The sequence below is a fragment of the Armigeres subalbatus genome, chromosome 2 (assembly GCF_024139115.2).
Source record: "Armigeres subalbatus isolate Guangzhou_Male chromosome 2, GZ_Asu_2, whole genome shotgun sequence".
Taxonomy (NCBI): domain Eukaryota; kingdom Metazoa; phylum Arthropoda; class Insecta; order Diptera; family Culicidae; genus Armigeres; species Armigeres subalbatus.
The window spans coordinates 337,870,893-337,896,921 of record NC_085140.1 but is presented as its reverse complement, the minus strand read 5'-3'; the positions used below and the strand labels follow the sequence as shown (position 1 = coordinate 337,896,921).

The window sequence follows — 26,029 nt, the reverse complement described above, 5'->3', positions numbered from 1 at the left end:
CGCTAATAACACACAAAAGTTCTATGAGAAGATTGGCTGGTTGAAGAACAACAAAGCCCTTGGGGTTGACCAACTACCAGGAGAGCTATTTAAACACGGTGAGGAGGCACTGGATAGAGCGCTGCACTGGGTCATTACCAAGATTTGGGAGGGTGAAGTTCTGCCGCAGGAGTGGATGGAATGTGTCGTGTGTCCCATCCACACAAAAGGGCGATAAGCTGGATTGTAGCAATTACCGCGCAATCACAATCACATCACATTGCCGCCTACAAGGTACTCTCCCAAATTTTATGCCGTCGACTAGCAGCAATTGCAAGAGAATTGGTGAGGTAGTACCAGGCGGGTTTTATGGGCAAACGCTCCACAAGCACCACGGACCAGGTGCTCGCCATTCGTCAAGTACTGCAGAAATGCCGCGAATACAGCGTGCCCACGCATCATCTATTCATCGACTTCAAAGCCGCTTATGATACGTAACGATACGTAACTTTGAGAAGATGGAGGAATCCTACATCAGACTGAAGAGGGAAGCTAAGCGGATCGGATTAGTCATCAACACGTTGAAGACGAAGTACATGAGGTTCAAGAGAAGATAATGTGAGCAACCCACCGTGAGTTTGCGTCGGTGGTGACGAAATTGAGGTGGTAGAAGAATTTGGGATCACTGGTGAAAATAATACCAGCAGATAAATTCGGAGACGCATAGTGGCTGGAAATCGTACGTACTTTGGACTCCGCAAAACGCTCCAATCGAATAGAGTTCGCCGCCCTACCAAACTGACAATCTACAAAACGCTCATTAGACCGGTAGTCCTCTACCGTGCTCGTGGAGAACCAACGCGCACTTGGAGTTTTCGAAGGGAAAGAGATGCGTACCATCTATGGTGGGGTGCAGATGGCAGACGGTACATGGAGGAGGCGAATGAACCACGAGTTGCATCAGCTGTTGGGAGAACCAACCATCGTTCACACCGCGAAAATCGGACGACTGTGGTAGGCCGGGCATGTAGCAAGAATGTCGGATAGTAACCCGGTGAAAATGGTTCTCGACAACGATCCAATGCCCACAAGAAGGCGAGGTGCGCAGCGGGCAAGGTGGATCGATCAGGTGGAAGATGACTTGCGGACTCTTCGTAGACTGCGTGGTTGGCGACGTGAACCATGGACCGAGCCGAATGGAGAAGACTTTTGTGTATTGCACAGGCCACTCCGGCCTTAGTCTGGTAATAAATAAATAAACATAATGCCTAACGGAGTATACCCATCCACCGATATGACGAACGTGATCATGTCCTTGCTGAACACCCACTGTAACTACTGTGGGGATTTCAAATACGACCTAGTCGTGGAGGCAAAGATGGAATGGAAATCCCTACTGGAGTCCAGTAGGGATTCAGAACGTAGGGCTCACCTCTTTATTGTTTAAAAAGAGTCGGCGTTGAGTCAGGCGGTGAAGGTCAGTAAGAGGGCTGAATTTGTCGTGCAAGTGGCCGACCTGAATACCGCTAAGGAAAAACCAGTACCTCCGAAAAGGAAGGCCGACCCGAAAATTCGCCGGGAGAAGGTCGTGCTGATTGAAGAACCCAAGGAACAGAAGGAATCAGTGCCTTCATCTAGCAGGGTAACTGCCCAAGTAACACGGTTTGTTGTATGAGTGTAAAAAATACATTTTTCGAACATATAGTTTGTTACGTTTTGGTATAAAAACCAGCTATCATTACTTTCACACGACCCAAACAGCGCAAAAAATATCGATATTTTCAACATCTTCCAGTCGCAACCTTGTTTTTGAGCACATTCACTAGACTAAACTCAAGTACTAATGATGTTTCCAATGCCCGACTCTCAACATGGTTCTGTCAAATTGAATACCAAAACGAAAATGTTGAAATAAATGTAAAATGTTCAAAGAAATAAATTTTATACAAAAAACGAATGAAAACAAGCATGTATGAAATGATGAATACCATTTTAATAAAATTAATAAAAATATACATACTGAATAAATAAATCAAATTTGTTTCCAAGTCTCGGTCGAAACATTATATGCGACTCATGTTTCATTGGCTAACTTTTCATTTTCCTTCTCCTAAGTTCATGCGCCAATGATTGGAGAAAAATTTAACTAAGCCAGAGCAAATTTTTTGCAATTGATATGTAAACAATTTCTCGAATCTGCAAGAGAAAAACAGTATGGCGAGTTCTTGATAAATAACAAGGTCGACGAAGAACGTTCAATGCATTGATTTTAAAAGATGTTGAAATTACTTTCAAAATACATATTTTAGCTAAATTGCTATCATTGGGATATATATTCTGACAAAACAAATGTCAAAAAGTGAACATGTTATGACCTTGTTCGTAAAATCTTGCTGTAGACATGTTTTATGTCGTGAGAATGTAATAGCCTATTCAGATTAATGACATAATAATTGGCGTTTCAGGGTAAATACGCTTTATGATGTCATTATTTACGTAATATTCCATACATTTTGCGCTGTCAAAAGATACCCGCTAAAAAAAGTCATAAAGAATTTATTACGAACAATTATTATGAGAGAGCTTTCGTTCTAACTGGGATGCAGGGAGAAATTCAACAAAACAAAACTGACAAGCGTCACGCTCTCTTTGCCAGAGAGAAAATTCTCTCTGTTTTCATTTCGTTTCGTAGTTGACAGTCATGCTCTTTCTGTCGCAGCAGGGTCGAATGCATGTTAGATGGAAATCTTCTGAGCGCTGAAGAATAACTCGGATTGTGATGGTTTTGTGGAAAGCATTTTATATGATGAAAAATAATGATGATAATTATTTATTCTCCACTTATTCAACATGAATTGTTTAAAAACAGATGCTCTCTAGAATTAACATGAAGTATTTAACTTAAAACTAGATTTAATAGAACAAATCGAAAAAAAATTTCAAAGTTCAAGGGCCAATGCGGAAGACAATTTAAAACGTAGGAATGGTTGTAAAACGAATATATTTGATGAATAAACATGATTTCATAAATTGTTTCAATTCTGCTCCTTGAATGGCTTAATATACTTTGGATTTCAACATTTTCACGTGGGACAACTGTACGATTTGAATGGGATGTATATATAAAGTAGAATAACCTTAAATAAAACATGGATTGGTAATGCATTAATTCATCCAAAATCCAGTTTAAATTATATCACATTCACACGATTCGATTTTGTTAGAAGCTGTATCATTGATTGTCGAGTAGAACGCAATGGTTCAGTTTCCATTTTTGAAAAAAAATTAAATTGCTGAGTTGCCCTTCATATATGGAGATACTGGTGGAAATACATTTTAGTTCGATAATATTTCTTGGAAATTAGTCCAATCGTCCTTTTTTTATTTATTTGTGAGAATTCCCAAAAGTATCTAAATTTTTCCATCAAATCTCCGTTCGATCATAGTACAGAATCAAAATACTTTTTAAACTTAAAAATAAAATGAGGAATAGTCTGATTCCCCGAAGAACGCATCTAACTAATGAATGTAGCTTCGCTCATTATCCTTAATGAGAGCTTCAAATATTCTTCGAAAATCCCTTTTCATATTTTTTTATATTTTTTTTCGTAGAAACTTTGTTTAGAAAAAAATGTTCGATTGTCGTCACACAAATGCTTGATTTCGCAAATTAAATTTTAAAATTCTTCTTGAATTCAACCCTATATTAGCATGCAAATGAGGAAACATGGAAACGTCAAGATATATTATCTTGCTGCAGTCTGAACACCTCGTAATAATTGGATACCCTCTCACTTAACAAAGTCATAAATAGCCCAATCTGAATAGGCTATTAAACGAAACATATCAATGAATTATTGGCAGTGGCTGATTTTCTACCCGCCGCTTCCACATCTAGGCGCTATTGTAAATGCGCAAATAGCCAGCATGAGTTAACTGCCAGAAATTTGTATGGCGAAAGACATCTAACGTGGGTTTTCTCAAAATTAGGAACTTTTCATAAAAAAACTATTTGGTACCGGTTATGACGGATGGTGTCCGCTACTACGCCTACCAAATATTTTTTTGATTAGGTTGCTTAATTTTGAGAAATCGAACCTTAGATATCTTTCGCCATACAAATTTCAGAAAGTTAACTCCCAGTGTGCCGCTGTAAGCACGCTCAAAGCAGGCGATTCATTAACCAAACAAATGTCAAAAAACAACATGTTATCAGCAAGTTGTAAGAATGTAGTATGAAACATCTTCAATGATCAAATTGCTGTATGTTTTGCAAAAACCTTTTCATAGCTTTCCTTGAACATAACATGTTTTGTATTTCATTTTCCCGACCATTATTCAACATTATTATTAGGTCTTCGTTAATAATGATGTTTTCGGTGTTACTTGGGTGACGTAACTGGCCCATCAAGTAGCTAGTAAGACTAGGTATCGTAGATGTAATTCGGTCGGTAACGCATACGACTTACATACCGCGTGGTTCCTCATAGAAGATGAGCGTTAGGTATTGTGCATTGATTACATTTGTTGTAGGAATACATTAAATAACGTAAGATGCACTCGATTCTGAAAAGCTATTTAGTTAGCTATAAAGTGAGCGTTTTCCATAGACCCTTCCGATAAGATACTCACTGTTGTTTGCGAGTAACTTAGAGAACGTATTAAAAAACTTTAGAAGTTAACACTTCTTCTTCTTATTGGCATTACATCCCCACTCTGGGACAGAGCCGCCTCGCAGATTAGTGTTCACTAAGCACTTCCACAGTTATTAACTGCGAGGTTTCTAAGCCAGGTTACCATATTTGCATGCGTATATCATGAGGCTAGCACGATGATACTTTTATGCCCAGGGAAGTCGAGACAATTGCCAATCCGAAAATTGCCTAGACCGGCATCGGGAATCGAACCCAGCCACCCTCAGCATGGTCTTGCTTTGTAGCCGCGCGTCTTACCGCACGGCTAAGGAAGGCTAAGTTAACACTTACATGGAGTCAAATGAAGGCTTGATCAAAAATGAATGTTGCCAAAATTATGACATGAATTTCGTTCAGAAGCAGTGTTAGCAGATCCTCTTTCCGCAGCTTTACTATCAGACACTTTGCACTACCTTACTTGTGTCTCTTTCCTCAGGTGTCTGGTTGCAGATTTCCGCGTACCCTATCTGTCAGAAAAAGAGTATAGAGCTTGCTGACATTTAATCACACTTTCTCTTCAAGCACATAGGAAGGATAGGATTTGTTATCATTGCGAAACGTTTCTCATCCATTCTATGTGCTTGAAAGAGTAAAATGATTGAACGGCAGAAAGCTTAAAAGACAGAGCTTGGAGGCGCGTAGTACATAGAGCGTGTCTGTTGATAATGAATCGCCTACTTCGAGCATGCTTACAGCGGCACACTAGGAGTTAACTTTCGGAAATCAGTATGGCGAAAGGCATCTAATGTCGTTTTCGTTTTTGAGGTGTAGTTACACCGTTTAGTGCAGCATTTTGCACGGCAAAAACGAACGTTTTTAGTGTAGTTGGGTTTGTTTGTTATGGATACCTGATGGATACCATAAAAAGAAAACAATAACAACGGGAGAAACTTGACAACAAACTACACTACACGGCACACTCTGATTTTTTCTGGTGCTACACTGCTTGTTTCAGTGCAAGAAAAATGCTACACTGGTGTAGCACGAAAATCAAAAACGAACATTTTCGGTGCAAAAGTGTAGCACGAGTGTAGCTACACCGCAAAAACGAAAACGACATAAGATTTAATATCTCGAAAAAATCATTTTAATCTAAAAAATATTTGGTAGGCGTAGTAGCGGACACCTTCCTACATAACTGGTACCAAATAGATTTTCGTGAAAAGTTCCTGCTGTTAGATGTCTTTCGCCATACAAACTTCAGGTGGTTAACTCATGCTGGCTATTTTTACATATACGTTAGCGCCTGGACACGACAGCGGCGAGTAGGAAACCAACCACTGTATGTGATTAATGAATTATTGGCAGTGGCTGATTTTCTACTCGCCGCTATCACATCCCGGCGCTATAGTATATGCGCAAAATAGCCAGCATGAGTTAACCGCCAGAAATTTGTATGGCGAAAGATATCTAACGCGGGTTTTCTCAAGATTAGGAACTTTTCATGAAAAACTATTAGGTACCGGTTATGAAGGATGGTGTCCGCTACTACGCCTACCAAATATTTTTTCGATTAAGGTGCTTAATTTCGAGTAATCGAACCATAGATGCCTTTCGCCAGACTGATTTCAGAAAGTTAACTCCTTCTGTGCCGCTGTAAGCACGCTCAAAGTAGGCGATTCATTGAAATTTATCTTATTTTTAAAACGCCTGTAACTGTAAGCTTTGACCCATTTAACAAAAAAAAAATTCTGATACAATTCTTCACATTAGACACAAAAAACGCAAATTTCTCTGGGAAAGAAAGGGTTAAGCAGCTGCAACTTTACGATGATGGGAAAAGAAGCTTTCAAGGTGCGACGATATAATTTTTCGGCAGACACACAGGAAATTTAATAACGTTACCATGCTTGGTTGCGACCGTGCCGGTGCCAGAGCTTTCAATTTCGTTTGCCGGATGTGTGGGGAGTGGATCTTTCGCGAGAACGTGGAATGCTCGTGAGGTGGTTTATGTAGCAAAGGATTGCACATTCTTTCGCGTATTAAAAAGGTTCTCAGTTTAATTAAGTTTTCAAGTTTATTGCTTCACTGTACTTGGAGATATGTAATCAGATTTGGCCATGGTGGATGAAAATTGCTATTATTAAAGAGATGACAGGGCAGTTTTAACATTAGGTAGAGAGTGATAGAAAGTTAACAAAATGGCAAAAGGAAAATATGATGAGATTGAAATATATGAATGCTAAAAAACGGATGCCAAACGATTGACAAGAAATAGAATTAGAAATTGAATAGAAAAACGACGATAAATGTTTGATTTGTTTGCAAAACATTGTATGTCTCATATTAACATGACAGAAATGTATTAGTTTCCTGGTCATAGCGTGAATTATTGCGCAATATGGACACCATCTTCTTCTTCTTTGCGAGTCATAAAAGAAAGAAAAGCAAGGTAGGGTCATATAGGCCTAACAGTTCAAGAAGTCTTTGTTATAGAAATATAAGTGGGATTAAATTTATGTGCATAAATTGTAATACAATATATGTGTCATCCCTGAGATAAGAATGTCTTCTCGGTTTTCGACAAATTTATCTAATTTATCGAAGCTTGGCTTAAAAATGACTCTCCCAATTTATGAATGCATTTGAGAATTTTTCGAAATGTATATCCGACTTTAAGGAGACAGATCAGTCATTGCTTCCCGGTGTTATTTTTCAAATACTGGCAAATTTCCAGAAAGGAATATGCAAGAATTAAATTAAACTTGTGTATGACTAGACAAATAGGGAAAAGGCACTTATCAAAGTCAAACAACTATCACGTTTTTAATCTCATCTGGAATAGATACATACTAGAATTGCAAAAAAATGAACGGATCTGAAATGTGTATTTTTATACAGGAAATTGAAATTTCTATAAATAGTGCAAAGGGTGTTCAATGGGGAAGGGTCATTTGGCCGAAACCCATTCGGCCGAAAGCCATTTGGCCGAATGCCACTATGCCGAAAGTTGCTTGGCCGAATATACCATTTGGCGAACAGACCATTAGGCCGAAAGTCATTTGGCAGAATGAGTCATTTGGCCGAAAGGGTCGTTTGGCCGAAAGGTTCATTAGGCCGAAAGTCATTTGGCCGAATGGGTCGTCATTAGGCCGAATGGGTCGTTTGGCCGAAAGGGTCGTTTGGCCGAAAGGGTCGTTTGGCCGAACGGGTCGTTTGGCCGAAAGGGTCGTTTGGCCGAACGGGTCGTTTGGCCGAACAGGTCGTTTGGCCGAATGGGTCGTTTGGCCGAAAGGCTCATTAGGCCGAAAGTCATTTGGCCGAATGGGTCGTCATTAGGCCGAATGGGTCGTTTGGCCGAAAGGGTCGTTTGGCCGAAAGGCTCGTTTGGCCGAAAGGGTCGTTTGGCCGAACGGGTCGTTTGGCCGAACAGGTCGTTTGGCCGAATGGGTCGTTTGGCCAAATGGGTCGTTTGGCCGAATAGGTCGTTTGGCCGAATGGGTCGTTTGGCCGAAAGGGTCATTTGGCCGAATAGGTCGTTTGGCCGAATGGGTCGTTTGGACGAATGTGTCATTTGGCCGAAATTTCTCTTCACACTGTAAAAAGTGAGAAGCGCGAAATGAGTAATGAGACGTCGCACTACCAACTTCGCAGACAACTCACTTCTCACTTCTCGCTGTCAAAAGTGAGAAACACAAAGTGAAAAGTGAGACGTCTAACTACTCACGTTGCGCTTTAAACTTTTTACAGTGAGATGAGAAAAATGAAGAAAGAAAAGTAAGAGACGTCTTACTTCTCACTTCTCTTTTCTCATTTCTCACTTCTCATTGTGAAAAGTGAGTAGTGGGACGTCTCACTACTCACTTTTCAGAGTGAGAAGCGAGAAATGAGGAGTGAGAAGTGAGACGTCTCACTACTCACTTTGCGCTACTCACTTTTCACAGTGAGGAGCGGGAAATGAGGAGTGAGAAGTGAGACGTCTCACTTCTTACTCCTCATTTATCACTTCTCGCTGTCAAAAGTGAGAAGCACAAAGTGAGTAGTGAGACGTCTCACTACTCACTTCGCGCTTCTTACTTTTTACAGCGTGATGTGATAAATGAGGAGTGAGAAGTGAGACGTCTCACTTCTCACTCCTCATTTATCACTTCTCGATGTAAAAAGTGAGTAGTGCGAAGTGGGGAGAGAGACGTCTTACTACCCACTTTTTATATCGAGAAGTGATAAGAGAAATGTTCCACTTCTCACTCCTCATTTATAACTTCACACTGTAAAAAGTGAGAAGCGCGAAGTGATTAGTGAGACGTCTCACTACTCACTTTGCGCTTCTCATTTTTAACAGCGAGAAGTGATAAATGAGGAGTGAGAAGTGAGACATCTCACTTCTCACTCCTCATTTCTCGCTTCTCGATGTAAAAAGTGGGTAGTAAGACGTTTCTCTCCCCACTCCGCACTACTCACTTTTTACATCAAGAAGTGATAAATGAGGAGTGAGAAGTGAGACGTCTCACTTCTCACTCCTCATTTATCACTTCTCACTGTCAAAAGTGAGAAGTGCAAAGTGAGTAGTGAGACGTCTCACTAATCACTTCGCCCTCTCACTTTTTACAGTGTGAAGTTGTAAATAAGGAGTGAGAAGTGGAACATTTCACTTATCACTTCTCGATATAAAAAGTGGGTAGTAAGACGTCTCTCTCCTCACTTCGCACTACTCACTTTTTACATCGAGAAGTGATAAACGAGGAGTGAGAAGTGAGACGTCTCACTTCTCACTCCTCATTTATCACTTCACGCTGTAAAAAGTAAGAAGCGCGAAGTGAGTAGTGAGACGTCTCACTACTCACTTTGTGCTTCTCACTTTTGACATGAGGAGTGAGGAAATGAGGAGCGAGAAGTGAGACGTCTCACTTCTAACTCCCCATTTATCACTTCTCGCTGTTAAAAGTGAGAAGCGCAAAGTGAGTAGTGAGACATCTCACTACTCATTTCGCGCTTCTCACTTTTTACAGAGAGAAAAGAAAAATGAAGAGTGAGAAGTAAGACGTCTCTCTTTTCATTGCTAATTCTGAGACGTCTCACTTCTCACTCCTCATTTATCACTTCTCACTGTCAAAAGTGAGAAGCGCAAAGTGAGTAGTGAGACGTCTCACTAATCACTTCGCCCTCTCACTTTTTACAGTGTGAAGTTGTAAATAAGGAGTGAGAAGTGGAACATTTCACTTATCACTTCTCGATATAAAAAGTGGGTAGTAAGACGTCTCTCTCTTCACTTCGCACTACTCACTTTTTACATCGAGAAGTGATAAACGAGGAGTGAGAAGTGAGACGTCTCACTTCTCACTCCTCATTTATCACTTCACGCTGTAAAAAGTAAGAAGCGCGAAGTGAGTAGTGAGACGTCTCACTAATCACTTCGCGCTTCTCACTTTTTACAGCGTGAAGTTATAAATGAGGAGTGAGAAGTGAGACGTCTCACTTTTAACTCCCCATTTATCACTTCTCGCTGTTAAAAGTGAGAAGCGCAAAGTGAGTAGTGAGACATCTCACTATTCATTTCGCGTTTCTCACTTTTTACAGTGAGAAAAGAAAAATGAAGAGTGAGAAGTAAGACGTCTCTCTTTTCATTGCTAATTCTCACTTTTCATATGAACTATTCAGCTAAATGTCCTATTCGGCCAAATGATCCTTTCGGCCAAACGACCCTTTCGATCAAATTACCCTTTCGGCCGAATTACACTTTTGGCAAAATGATCCTTACGGCCAAATGACCCTTTCGGCTTAATGACCTTTTCGGCCAAACGACTCTTTCGGCCAAACGACCCTATCGGCCTAATGACCTTTTCGGCCAAACGACTCTTTCGGCCAAACGACCCTTTCGGCCTAATGACCTTTTCGGCCAAACGACTCTTTCGGCCAAACGACCCTTTCGGCCAAACGACCCATTCGGCTAAATTCCCCATTCTACCAAACGTTCGGTCAAACGACCTTTTCGGCCAAATGACCCATTCGGCCAAACGAACATTTCGGCCAAACGACCCTTTCGGCCAAACAACCCTTTTCGGCCAAATGACCTATTCGGCCAAACGGTCCTTTCGGCCAAACGACCCATTCGACCAAACGTTCATTTCGGTCAAACGACCTTTTCGGCCAAATGACCCATTAGGCCAGATGGGTTTCGGCCTAATGGTCTGTTCGGCCTAGTGGCATTCGGCCAAATGGCTTTCGGCCGAATGGGTTTCGGCCAAATGACCCTTCCCCGTTCAATAATATGCGACATTTTTATCCGTTCAATATTTGGCCAATAACCCTAGACATTATTTTATAATGGGTCCATTAGCAGAATTACAATCATTTATAATAATTCTGCACAAACATGCTTCCTAGTGTTCTATTCAAAACCATACGTTGATACCCAACTGCACGATAAACTTATTCTGTTCCGTTCCCGAAAACCCCCGCATAGTAATTTCCATCGAAAGAACGTGAACGGAATATATAAATAATTTTACGATTATTACGATAGGAACAGAATGAATTCAATTCAATTAGTGATAATAATACGGCTCTGCATTTCCGGAGCTAGTGGAAACCTTTAACTTACTTGTATCCTTGCGACTCGACCGTCACGCTGAAAGGCCACAACCATCGCCCGTAGAGGGGCCCACAGTCCCGGAAGGGCGCTCCCCAAAACTGGGCCCCGTTGCTCTGGTTCCATGCCGCGCCCAGTTCGCGCCAGTAGGTGGACAGGAAAGTTCTACTCTCTGACAGATTTGCATGGGCGGCGTCGATTTTGTCCCGAAATTGCACCACTGCCAGCGGAAGCCGCGGCGATGCGATGCCAACGGCCAGCAGGCCCGTGTCCTCCTTGAGCACAAAGCTGGCCAGTTCGTTGGCTTTCTCGCGGGCCACGCCCAGCTTCTGGTCATCTTTGCTGGTATCGATCCGCTTGGCGGCTAGGAAATCGGCAAACGACTTGGCCGCCTGGATGGTCAAGTCGGACACATCGTAGAATGGATCGGGTGGCAGTTCTTCCAGCACTTTGGGCTCACACGGTGGGAGCGTGACCGATCCGGCGGCCGCGACGGCAGTGGTAAATTCCACATCAGAGGAGTCGGCTTGAATGAGCTGCTGCTGTTCGAAAGCGTGCCCAGAGCAGAGGTGGAATGTGAGCTGTAGGACAGTGAGCGCAATCAGCCATGGCCCGGGCCGGGGAAAGTGACAGCAATGATTCCGGTGATGGTGCTGATGGCGAAAATGACTCATCACCGTGCTTTGAGTGTAGAATTTTTACTAGAGTGCACTACGATGGGCATCTGGAAGAAAGAAGAATAATGCATACCGATGATTAGGTTAGTTAGGTTGTTTTACTTGTAAAAAATAATGTTATATTATAATCAAATTTGTCGGAAGTCTTTTCAAGTAAAAAACCCTGATTAATCCACCTAGCGGTAATGGTGCCTTTCTCGTGCATTATAAAAATAGTATTTTGGCCATTACTCTTAAGCCCATAGTCCGATCTGCCCAATTTTCAATAGGAAGCAATGGTAGAGTATCTTGCGTCGAATGCAATTTGTTGCGAGTAAATCGGTTAAGGATAAGTGCCTGAAAAATGAGTGACATTTTTTTACTCAATTTTTCTATAAAAAGTGGTATTTTGGCCATAACTTCCGAGCCCATAGTCCGATCTGACCAATTTTCAATAGGAAACAATGGCAGAGTGTCCTGCGTCGAATGCAACCTGTTGCGAGTAAATCGGTTAAGGATTAGTACCTAAAAAATGAGTGACATTTTTTTTGGGTGGGTGCGCACAGACGCACACACATACACACACACACACACACACACACACACACACACACACACACACACACACACACACACACACACACACACACACACATACACACACACACACACACAGACATCACCTCAATTCGTCGAGCTGAGTCGATCGGTATATAACACTATGGGTCTCCGGGCCTTCTATAAAAAGTTTGTTTTTGGAGCGATCATATAGCCTTTACCGTATACTTAGTATACGAGAAAGGCAAAACTCTTACAGTATTGGTCGAAATATTCGTATTTGTCAAGATACAAATAGATATGGAATTAAATAGAACAGTTCTGTAGATTTTATTTACAATGTTTGCAAACAAGATGTTAAAGCATAACATGTAATATAAAAATAACTTTTAATCGCGACCCAGCAAAGATCAGCCATCAAAACAAGACGCACTTGATGGTCGTAAAACATTGAGTCAACCATTATCCACGTTGAACCGAAATTGTTATTGCGGCGTTGTTAGATGTTGTCTCAAACATGTGAATTTTAATGTACAGCCCCGAAGGGACTGTCCCCGGTCACTGTTGCCTTGCGAGTGATACACGAAATGGCAGAAAATTATGCATGACGTCTTTCTCCTTGTAGGGGAGTATGGTCCATAATGCTTTTTTTTTTAAATTATTTCACCACATGAATGAAAATAGTAACATCATCATGTAGAGTAGATGCAACATTTTCAAGACCAGCTGCATATTACATTGCTCTTCCACTAACAACGACTAGAATGTTTATGACATTCAATCGCTTTAGCATTATGATAAATTGTTTATTTTAGCAAACGAAGCGATGAGCTTACGAATAAAATGGACGCTTTTTTTTCAATCTCGTTAAAACGTTAAGAAGGCTTTATGTATTCATATGCGTTTATGTAATGGTTGATTTAATCTTGTTTGAATTTTTGGTCATTCTCCTGTACGGTACTTCTACTTATAATCTGGTGAAGATGGTAGTCTTTTATAATACGTCAAGCACATGTCGGTCTGCGTCGGAAAAGTTTTCGTTATTCATTCCTGTGAACCCTTGAGGCTTTCTTTTTTCATCAAACGTCCAGCAACGTCACATCATAGGAGGAAACAGTTTGATAGATGATGAAGTATGTATGTAACGATTTCTGATCCTTTTCTGTCAACGCATTTTGTGGTGAGAAAAGTAACACATAAACATTTCATTTTTATTATGCATGGTCTAGAAATAGAAATAGAAAAGAGAACGTAGATTTTGTATACATCTATACTGCCGCTAACCACAAGTCGAGCTCATCTGTATATGGAGGCCCATATACAGATGTGCTCGACTTGCGGTTAGCGGCAGTATAGATGCTGTACATTTGATTTCTACAATATCAAGCAACTCTACAATATCGCTATTCATTACTATTCTCGATGATATTTATGAGTGATAGTCAGAAGAGTATGGAACGACTATCGACGCCCTAGCGTGTGGATGGGTTAGCCCCCACCAAGGACACTAACCTTCAAGGACCGCCGAAATGAAGATCTAAGCTATATATAAACAATAGAACAAGGGGTCGGCACCAAAGTCCCAAAGGTCTATGGTAGAGATTACCATTTTGAGTAATCTAGAAATTTATTTTGTTCCACATCAACATATATGAATTGGTTTTAGTTTTGATCGCTATTCTGCTGAATAGTGGAACCAGTAAAATAAAAAAACTTATTGAATCGCTTTAAAAGTAATGAGTTTGTTGACGAAAACGGTTACAATACTTTTTCAAGAATTCACTTTCATGCAGAAATAAATACTACAATTACTGACTAAATCCAATGTGAAACTCCGCATGCAATGCCAGCAAGGGAAAATAGGCACCATGGCAGGAAATCGTACGTACTTTGGACTTCACAAGACGTTCAGATCAATAGAGTTTGCCGCCGTACCAAACTGACTATCTACAAAACGCTCATTAGACCGGTAGTCCTCTACGGACACAAGACCTGGACGATACTCGTGGAGGACCAACGCGCACTTGAAGTTTGCGAAAGGAAAGAGCTGCGTACCATCTATGTGCAGATGCTTGATCAGTTTGTTTTTCTGTCGAAAATTTTTGAATGCCTAAATGGTTACGGTCAACACTGTAAGTTCACAGTCAGCTCCTCTTTCACGGCTTCACCCATCGGTGCTTCTGCTCATGCCCTCGTAGTCACCATACTAATCGATCTGAATTTTAAACTTCAAGAGTTTTGTGTTAGTCAGTCAAATCACTTGAACTTTTAGTTGCAGAATTTTTAATTATTTCATGTTCATTGATTTTTTTCAATGATGTTAACCATAAGACCTACAAAAAAGTGTTGTATCACTTTTTTGTAGGTCTTGTAGTTTTAAAGCTACATCGATTTAGAAAAAAAATCAATGAAAAAAAATTAGACCCTTATCAAATGGACTGTCGCGAAATTCCCTGAAGTTTTTTGGAAAAATATCCAAAAAATCGAATCTTCAATTTCAGAAATCGATTAAATTGTTTCTGCAGTTAGGTATTTTAATTATCTAACCTTTCTGGGAATAATGATCCCGTTTTCAAAGCAATTATTTGTTTTTTGAGAAACCAATTGTTTTTAAGTTACTTCGATACAAAAAGTCAATGAAAATTGCTTCCTAAACATGTTTTCATACATCCAAAATGTGTCGTTGGATGATAAGAGGCTGCTGAACCTATAATTGGCGCTGTAGGCATAAATCACGCTGATAAATTTTCACTCAATATGGACATGAAATCAATACCAAACTTTTAAAACGACTTATCTGCTCTGTAAACAAAAATTCAAACGACGATTTCGTGATTCTGATAGCACTCCAACGCAAACCAACACCATGAACGGGTAGCAGAAGCCTTCGCTTACTTGTTGATGGGGTTGATTTGCTAGGGAGTGCTATTATCGAAATCGTCGTTTGAATCTTTGTTTACAAAAGCAGATAAGTCCATTTGAAAATTTGGTATTTAAATATGAACGTCTTGTACTTGGGGCTAGTAGACTCAGGGCTTGTACTTGGTGTTGGCCACGAGCCAGTGTAAGGATGCGCCAGTAATTGCGAAGGGCGTGCGAGATCATCGCAGATCGTCGAATGGGAGGCGGACTAATATGTGTCTTTATGTGTTTCTTCAATAACCCCCACTCTCCGGCAGTGGTATTATGGAAGAAAGCTGTCTGTAATAAAGCCAGCTTTAGCCCGGTAGTTAGAAGGTGTTAGCTCTACTGCAGCACCAGTGACCTATTTCAGACTGCCTGGTAACTCACGTCACGCAAAGGCGTAGGATTGGAAATCCAGAGATGGCGAGTTCGATACTCAATCTGGTCTAGGATGTTTTTGGGTGGAAAACATTCTCGACTCCCTGGGGCCTGGGCATAGTGTATTATTGTACTTGCCGTACAAGATGCATACTCATGCAATGACTAGCATAGAAAAGCTTGCAATTAATAAGTGAAGAAATGCTAATATAATACTAAGTTGAAAAGCAAGCCAAGTACCAGTTGGAATGTAGAGCCATTAAAGAAGAAGAAGAAGGAACAAAGGTGTAATTAATGGGTAAGTATCCCTTGAGCAATACAAAGACTCCCTGAATTAAACGACCTCAGGGTCGGCACGCTCACCTCAAGAAACTCGCGGACAGGTACTTCTCGCACTCAAATAGTAGGAAAACCCCAATATTTCGACAACAGGACCTTTTATTCGGCTTCTCTTTCTTCTTATCCCTGCGTAACACCCTTCTTCTTCCCACTTCCTTATTCGCTACTCTAATTCCAAAACTAATTCCAGAACGCCGGCGCGAAGCGATGGCGACACAATGTCTTCCGGGGTAGCTTGGGAGTCCGTCGTAGGTTTCGGGACGAACACGCGCACACTCGACCTGTCATATGGTGACGGATTGGCCTTCGGCGGGTACGATGCTGGTTTTAGTCGAGGATGGTGCACGAGGGATTACGAATTATTTATTATTTATTTATTCAGACTAAGGCCGAAGTGGCCTGTGTGGTATATAAAAGTCTTCTCCATTCGGTTCGGTCCATGGCTACACGTCGCGTCGCCAACCACGCAGTCTACGGAGGGTCCGCAAGTCATCTTCCACCTGATCGATCCACCTTGCCCGCTGCCCACCTCGCCTTCTTGTGCCCGTCGGATCGTTGTCGAGAACCATTTTCACCGGCTTACTGTCCGACATTCTGGCTACGTGCCCGGCCCACCGCAGTCGTCCGATTTTCGCGGTGTGAACGATGGATGGTTCTCCCAACAGCTGATGCAACTCGTGATTCATTCGCCTCCTCCACGTACCGTCCGCCATCTGCACCCCACCGCAGCACTTTCCTTTCGAAAACTACAAGTGCGTGTTGGTCCTCCACAAGCATCGTCCAAGTCTCGTGTCCGTAGAGGGCTACCGGTCTAATGAGCGTTTTGTAGGTTGTCAGCTTGGTACGGCGGCGAACTCTATTCGATCGGAGCGTCTTGTGGAGTCCAAAGTATGTACGATTTCCAGCCACTATGCGTCTCCGAATTTCTCTGCTGGCATCATTTTCGGCAGTCACCAGTGAGCCTAAGCACACAAATTCTTCTACCACCTCGATTTCGTCATCACCGATGCAAACTCGCGGTGGGTGGCTCACATTGTCTTCTCTTGAACCTCTTCCTATCATGTACTTCGTCTTCGACGTGTTGATGACTAGTCCGATCCGCTTGGCTTCCATTTTCAATCTGATGTAGGCTTCCTCCATCTTCTCAAAGTTACGTGCCATAATATCTATGTCGTCGGCGAAGCCAAATAGCTGGACGGACTTATTGAAAATTGTACCACTCGTGTTAATCCCTACTCTTCGTATTACCCCTTCCAAAGCGATGTTGAATAGCAGACACGACCATCACCTTGCCGTAACCCTCTGCGGGTTTCGAAGAGACTCGAGAATGCCCCTGAAACACGAACTATGCACATCACCCGATCCATCGTCGCTTTAATCAACCGTTTCAGTTTATCCGGAAATCCGTGTTCGTGCATTAGCTGCCATAGCTGGTCCCGATCGATTGTATCATATGCGGCTTTGAAGTCGATGAATAGATGATGTGTGGGCACGTTGTGTTCGCGGCATTTCTGCAATACTTGGCGAATGGCGAACACTTGGTCCGTGGTGGAGCGTTCGCCCATAAAACCCGCCTGGTACTGCCCCACGAACTCCCTTGCAATTGGTGCTAGTCGACGGCATAAAGTTTGGGAGAGTACCTTGTAGGCGGCGTTCAGCAATGTGATTGCGCGGTAGTTGCTACAATCCAGCTTATCGCCCTTTTTGTAGATATGACACACGACACCTTCCATCCACTCCTGCGGCAAAACTTTCTCCTCCCAAATCTCGGTAATGACCCAGTGCAGCGCTCTAGCCAGTGCACCACCACGGTGTTTAAATAGCTCTCCTGGTAGTTGGTCAACCCCAGGGGCTTTGTTGTTCTTCAGCCGGCCAATCTCCTCCTGGATTTCCTGAAGATCTGAAGCCGGTGAAATTCTGTCCTGCGCGCGTTCTCCCAGGTACATCACCATACCGCCATCTTCGTCTGCCACATAGCCATTCAGGTGCTCTTCGTAGTGCTGCCGCCACCTTTGGATCACCTCACGTTCGTTCGTAAGAAGGTTCCCGTTTATGTCCTTACACATATCAGTCTGTGGCACGTGGCCCTTACGTGAACGGTTAAACTTCTCATAGAACTTTCATGTGTTATTAGCGCTGTACAGTTGCTCCGTTTCTTCACGGTCTCGATCTTCCTGCTGACGCTTTTTCCTCCGGAGGGGGCTTACGTATGGCCACCAAATTCGAAACGGCTTGCTTCAGGATTCTTATTTAAAAAGCGGCGGTGTTCTGAAGATTTGTAAAATAGAATTCAGGTTTCGCCACAAAGGAGGTCACTTTTGATTACCTGAAGCCCACAACACCTTCTCTATTTCCACTGTCCTCTTTTACCCCCGCTTCCAATAACTTGCTAGCTCGGGATTAAAAACTTTCTGGATCGAATACTTTTTCTTTAGTGGAGAAAATTGGACAGGGAGATGTTTATATAATGAGTTGGGGTTCATGACCTCGTCCCTCGGTCAGTGACCTTCCATGTAACCCAATGGCCACGTTACGCCACCCATGGCCGTCCAAGGGGCTTTTCCTTGGTCCTTTAGTGGTGGGACACAGAACTTAACTGGGTGGATGGCTGCGTAGGGTCGTGGTAGAGCTCAGTTTAGGACCTAGCCTACTGCAGGGGGCTGACTGGGAAAAACATACACTGAGACAAGAGTATTACCTGCATTTACAACATTTATTCCACGAAATACACTACACTAAACACGGATTTCTCGGTAACACTCTCGACATAACATAACCAATACTTACAAAGGTAACTCACGTCCAGTTTGAGGTCACGTTCACTTGCAATAAGCTCCACCTATTTATGCTACAATTATCAATTGGATAATGGATCCATGAACAAACTTCCGAATTTTTAAATAAAGCGCGCACTTAGTTTGGGAATCGTATAGGTAAAAACATATTCAAACAATCTTACCAATTTTATCAAATTCCGGATAAATGAACTAAGGAGTGAAGATCACTTCTAGTGTCCCCGAACACTTCACTTCAATCTTCCGACAGTGTTGTGCTGAATCATTATCAGACGACAATGATTGCAATTTTCATGTGAAAACTTTTCACGTGAAAACAGTGGGCGAGTTGTCGCCGGCGACAACTTATCAAATTATGTACTCAAACGATAATAAACACAGAATTTTCATTCAAACATTAATCTTTACTATGATCAGCTAATTGTCAACAGTCCCGTTATATCTTCTATTTGGCGTTATGGTTTCATGGTAGTGAGGGAAAAGTGTTTAAAATGTAACGGTAAGTGCTTCAAATCAAGATACGATTTTCAAACGATTGTTAATCGCTGGCGAGTTTTGGTCACTTGATAATTCAAAAGTAAGATCGCGGGTGAGTTTGATCATCATCGATTTTTTGAAAATTTGATTTTTCCCAACCCTACTTCCAGAGCAATTCTGAGCGATTAGCTATTGATGCATGTATTTCTGATATCATCATACAGCCACACATAATTCACCAAAGACATCCCCGTATACAAACTACACAAACGATTTCACGCACTCAATTAAGAAATACACAAATACTACAAAGGACATCAAATGCGTAAATTTCAAAAATTAGATCACTTAAACTTTTTTCTTCTAGTACATTTGCAAAATATAAACATCAGCCGAATCTATTTCTTGCGGAAACGAACAAAAACGTGACAGCAAATTCAAAAGCAATCATCCGCGCTTGCTGCGATCCTCGTCGGATAGGAGGCGGATTTAAGTTAAAGCCGATAACGGGCTTGTACCAGCTATGGCGAAGGCAAACAGGGTTCATGCAATGGTCGACGGACGCACACGGGCTTCAATCGAGGGCTTGACGTACCGGCAATGTGCCAATCCAGAGAAGATACCAACAATGAAGGAAGGCGAACTGTTTCATCGCGGAGGTCGAAGGCCACTACCGAGCGCTTGATCCGATGTCAAGTCCTTTTCAGTTCGATGGAGTTCCCCTAGGTGTGATAGCTTCTTGTTTCTCAGCCGGCCGCAACCTAGGAACAGCCTTCTAAGAGCGTGAGCGCATAAAAGTCTTCTCCATTTAGCTCGATCCTTGACTGCACGTCGTCCACCACACAGTCTGCGGATGGTCCGCAAATCGTCTTCCACCTTGCACGCTGCGCACCTTGCCTTCTTGTTCCCGTCAGATCATTGTCTAGAACTATTTTCACCGGAATACTATCCGACATTCTGGCTACGTGCCTGGCCCACCGTAGTCATCCGACTTTCCCGGTATAAACGATGGACGGTTCTCCCAGCAGCTCATGCAACTCATGGTTCAATCGCTTCCTCTACGTTCCGTCCGCCATCAAAAAAAATTAGGCCCTCATCAAATGTTACTCTTGACAATTTTTGAAAAACTAAGTATGCAGAGTGGCTTAGAAATACCATATCTTCATGCCCTCCAAGCTTTATTCGATTCTGAGATGGTGCTGCCAGCCCCATAGAAGGGTTGGCGTGAAATTCGTCAATTGAAAAAGTTACATTTTGCAGCGCTACCTCTGGCGAAAATTGGAACTAAAACGTGTCGACATTCGATATTTTTGTAAAATTTATTCCCGATTACACTGATGAAAAACCAACACCCTAAAGTGTTAAGAGAAAAAGTTCATGATTCTCGCCAAATGTATCACTGTGCGGTCCGATATGGTGGCGCCATCCCGATTCGATCGTCGTTGTATACACACTTATTTTTTTTACCGGAATCTCAGCAAAATGTTGAACTTTTACCGAGAATCGCACAGCCGTGCCCCAGCAAATATGTTTTTTGCCGAGATTTCTGTCAAAATTGCTAATAATCAGCAAATAATTTGCCGAAAATCAGCTAACAAACGCTGTTTTTGCCGGAATATCAGTTATTTATTTTGCTGGCGCACGGCTGTGCGAATTTTTGCCGAGCTGCAGAAATAAAAACTGAGTGTGTACGACCCGTCCGTAGGATCATTCAGAACGACGTCGTAGCAAGATGTGTGGACGTCACGAAGAGTATCAGGCTGTGGGCTCGTGCAAACTGCTTACATTCACCGTCATACCAGTCGTTTCTCTGATCCGGAGGCACAATGCTTAGTGCAGCGGATGCGGTGCTTCCAATGGCGGATCGAATATCTCTCCGGCCATCTTCAAGAGAAGCTGCACCTAGTTGCTCTTCCGTTGGGAGTGCCACGTCCAGCTGTTGCGCGTAGTCTTGGGCTAGTCAAGCGTCTTGTAGCTGCCCAACGTTTAGCCATGGTGAACGACTTGTTGTTTTGAGCGCATGCATACTGCAACGAGGTAGTGGTCGGATTCAATTTCCGTACTGCCGTAAGTGCGGATGTTCGTGATGTCGTAGAAGAATTTTCCGTTGATTAGAACGTTTTCCGTTTTCTAGTTAGTTGATTTCCATGCGGGCTTGTCGATATTCTTGCGGGGGAAGAAAGTGCTTCGAGCTACCATTCCGAGGGAGGCTGCAAACTTTATGCATCGTCGGTCGTTGCCGTTCGATACGATATGCAGACTATACGGTCCGATAACCGGTTTATACATTTCCTTTCTGCCTACCTGAGCGTTTGCTCCAGCTGTGCATAGAACGCTTGTTTCTCGTGGTCGGGTCTCTTTTCGTGTGAGCAGTACACGTTGATGATGCTATAGTTGAAGAAACGGCCTTTCATCATCAGTTTGCAGACCCTTGCGTTAATTGGCTACCACCCTAACACGCGTTGGCGCATCTTGCCCAGGACAATGAAGCCAGTTCCCAGTTTTTTGGTGGTGCCACAACTTTGGTAGAAGGTAGCCGCTCGATGTCCGCTTTTCCAAATCACTTGTCTAACCTTCATTCTACATATTTCTCACTTCCCGCTTATTGGAGAAAATGATTGTTGATAGTTCATACTCTAGGACAATTGAGTAAATTTCTGGTGCTCGTGGCCGTAAAGCGCCAAACTTATAACAGTCGGATACCTACTCTGTGAACATTTGTATTTCCTTTTCGGCTTTGTCATACATACTTATCATACATGTTACCCGAAAGCAGTCCCCTACTTACAATACTGGAATCATTCTCGAAAACGATCCAAATATTTGCATAACCTGGAAAATGCGTCATATTCCAGAACCCATCCACCCAACACGGCAAGGCTACATAAACCTGTGACAAGACCTTTCTTCAAGTAAGACACAACTGAAGCATCAATTTGTGTGTAGCCACACGGGTAGATAGCTCCTTCATGGCTACCATATTGACTGAATGCTGCTACTAACTGAGCTCCCCGAAAAGCACTGTCCCTAAATGTAGAAATTTGGGACCATCTTCATCCTTTCTACCTTTTTCGATTAATGTGTGATGACAAGCGACCGTAGGTCGTCCCACGATCGGTCGTGCGTGCTTTGATAGGATCTCAGTGGAAACGTTTAGCAATTGAGTGTTTGCTCATCTTCTACTGCTACCGAAAAAGCGTGGCGAGGCGACTCACAAACGGCTGATGATGACGGTGGACCATTGAGGATGTTTGCTTTTGTCAGTTGGGTACATGTGAAAAGCAACGGAAGGTAATGAGGGGTAATTAGGTCAATGGCTAGCGAACGATTAGCTCGCCGATTCGGAGCGCGGAATATCCTACAAAATGTGAGATAAATATAAATGGGATGTTGAGTCAAGAAATTATTTATTCAAAATCGACATTTACGTTGGATGCCAAAATATTGCACTCTTTTCAAAGTTTACAATTTTATAGCCTCAAGCAACATCGTCAAAAATCTCAAACTTACGATGTCAATTTACAAAATTGTCAATTCGAGCAATTCGAGTTTATTTGTACATTTCGTCACAACTCAAAACCACAACATATTTATTGTTGATTTACCGCTAATAAAGTTGGTTACGCTGAATCACATATCATTAAATAGGTATTTATGTATTAGGATACCCGAGTGATATGGAACCGAGAATTAGCTAGTTTGTATTCGAACTGTGATTCAGTCTACCGAATGTACTGCAAGCATGAATTGTAATCCTTTTCCATAACGTTACTCTTAGCACTCAGTCTAGTCTACCCAAAATAGCTCCATGCAATACCATGCTCTTCGCAGAGAAACGCTGTATTCTGTCAATATTCTATGAAGTGGCTTTCAAATCATGAGCACATAATACCTACACATATAACCCCCAAAGTTCTTGGTAGATAGCCAAAGAAAGTATAGCAGCTATCTGTTTGCTGTCGGTCGGTGGAACGCTTGGCCTATCAGCAGTGATAGGAACGGAAGAATGGTGCGGGGACTAAGATTTGCAATAATGGCAGCGCCTATCACGAAACGTCGAAAATATGCCCCGAGCAATATGACGGTGAATCATCATCGTGCCATGTTACATGCACACACTTCTGTTGGCATCGACCGAAATCGGGAAAAATCGCTGTGCCTGGCACGACCATGAAGGAGCCCATTTCTGTAGTCGATGCTGTTCCGGAGAAAATTTTCCCTCTCTGGTCCGGTTGTCGTCGGATTGCTTCAATCTTTTCGTTCGATGCCGTTTCAGCATTGGAAGATAGTTTGAAAGGTCGTATGTTCGAACTAAAACGAACAGTTGAATCATATGTAAGGGTCGAATAGTAATTAATATACTAGATGGAGTCAAGTCTATGTCTGCCCTTGTGTACAAATTGGTTTTCAGTGTGCCCGCGAAAAGAATAATTTTGTGTCTAATGGGCCAAATTGCTCAAAATATATAGTTGAATTATTAATTCACAATAGAAAAAATGCAACGAGTAGTAAAATGTTTGAAAAGTTACGGAATGAAAATATAAATAGTAACAAAACTTTGCGATTTTATAACAATTTCCATCAATTTCAAGACAAGAATAAAATCAGCAACGTTTGGTGGATTAATCTTTTTTTTCTCCAATATACAATTTTTGCTTATTTTGTGGATTGAGGTAAATATGGTATTGGAATCACAAAAGCGAGTGCTAAGTACTAACAACTAATAACCTTGCCATCGATTTCCGTTGAATGCAAAGAAGAGTGTGCGAGTAAGGGTTTTACGTATCTAATATGAAGAATGAGGGGGGAGGTATGTGTGGAATACGCACATTTTCACTACTTGAACACAAGCAAAATTTTCAGGAAAAATAAAAATTGTTTTATCCTATTAATATTGAGATTTCTAAATCCTAATTTCTAAATCTAAATGGCTGGCCTCTGTACAACTCGTGGGTTATTTGGAAGGGCCTTGAAGCTACTAACAGGTAGACCTCTGAGCATATTGAAATTTTACCGGCGGCGGTGTAATAGATCAGCGGTGACGGCCTGGCGGCGGCACGCCGTTGATTATCGGCGGTGGCAGTGGCGCGGTAGCGTAGGTCTACGTGGACTAATTTCAAAATCCTCCGGAATTTCTTCAGAAGTACTTCAATGAATTCATTAGGATTTTTTTTCATGACTTTCTTGACAATCCTTCAGATACTTATTCAGAAGTATTTTCAGGAATTCTTACGGAAGTTTCTCTCGGATTTTGTCCAAAAGTTTCTCCAGGATCTCGTCCCGAAGTTCTCCAGGATTTCGTCCGCAAGTTGCTCCAGCACTTTATCCGGAAGTTCCTTCAGGATTTCGTCTGGAAGTTTCTCCAGGATGTCATTCGGAAGTTCCTACAGGATTTCGTTCAGAAGTTCTTCCAAGATTTTGCCCAGAAGTTCTCCTAGATTACGTCTAGAATTCCCTCCAGGATTTCGTCCAAAATTTTTTTCAGGATTTCGTCCAAAAGCTCCTCCATGATTTCGTCCGGAAGTTCCTCTAGGATGTCGCTTGGAACTTTCTCCAAGATTTCGTCCGGAAGATCCTCCAGAAGTTCCTCCAGAATTTCATCCGGAAGTTCTTCCAGGAATTCCTTTGGAAGTTCAGTCGGGAATTCATCCGGAATTTCGTCCAGAAGTTCCTCCTGGATGTCGTCCAGAAGATCCTCCAGGATTTCGTCCGGAAATTCCTCCAGGATTTCATCTGGAGGTTCTTCCAGAATTTTATCCGGAAGTTCCTTCATGATTTCGTCTATAAGTTCCTCCAGGATTTCGTCCGGGAGCCTACAGGATTTCGTCCGAAAGTTCCTCCAGGATTTCATCCGGGAGTTCCTACAGGATTTCGTCCAAAAATTCCTTCACGATTTCGTCTGGAAGATCCTCCTCGATTTGGTCCGGACATTTTTTCCAGGATTTCATCCGGAAGTTCCTCCAGGATTTCATCCGGAAGTTCTCCAGGATTTTGTCTAGAAGTTCCTCAAATATTTCGTCCGGAAGTTCCTCCAAGATTTCATCCAGAAGTTCCTCTAGGATTGCGTCCGGAAGTTCCCTTAGGGTTTCGTCCGAAAGTTTCTTCAGGATGTCGCCTAGAAGTTTCTCCAAGATTTCGTCCGGAAGATCCTCCAGAAGTTCCTCCAAAATTTCATCCGGAAGTTCCTTCAGGAATTCCTTCGGAAGTTCATTCGGGAATTCATCCGAAAGTTCATCCAGGATTTCGTCCGGGAGTTCCTCCTGAATGTTGTCCGGAAGTTCCTCCAGGATTTCGTCCGGAAATTTCTCCAGAATTTCATCCGGAGGTTCCTGCAGAATTTCATCCGGAAGTTCCTCCATGATTTCGTCTGGAAGCTCCTCCATGATTTCGTATGTAAGTTCCTCCAGGATTTCATCCGGAAGTTCCTCCAGGATTTCGTCCGAAAGTTTCTCCAGGATTTCGTACGGAAGCTCCTTCAGGATTTCGTCCGGAATTTCCTCCAAGATTTTGTCCAGAAGCTCCTCCAGAATTTCGTCCGGAAGATGCTCCAGGTTTTCGTCCGAAAGTTTCTCCAGGATTTTGTCCGGCAATTCCTCCAGAATTTCATCCGGAAATTCCTCCAGGATTTCGTCCGAAAATTCCTCCAGGACTTCATCCGAAAGTTCCTCCAAGATTTCGTCCGGAGGTTTCTCAGGATTTGGTCCGGAAGTTCCTCCAGGA

At 42.4% G+C, this 26,029-nt stretch overlaps 1 protein-coding gene across 4 annotated transcripts in view; it reads right to left on the bottom strand.

Annotated features, from left to right (window-relative positions):
- Positions 1–26,029, bottom strand: part of LOC134212819 (metabotropic glycine receptor) — a 282,981-nt gene that overhangs the window by 106,053 nt on the left and 150,899 nt on the right. For all 4 annotated transcript variants that reach the window (XM_062691023.1, XM_062691024.1, XM_062691025.1 and 1 more), the window contains exon 3: positions 11,215–11,926. In XM_062691023.1, coding sequence (XP_062547007.1) covers positions 11,215–11,876 — 662 coding nt within the window. In that variant the 5' untranslated portion in view covers positions 11,877–11,926. The remainder of the gene's footprint in view (positions 1–11,214; positions 11,927–26,029) is intronic.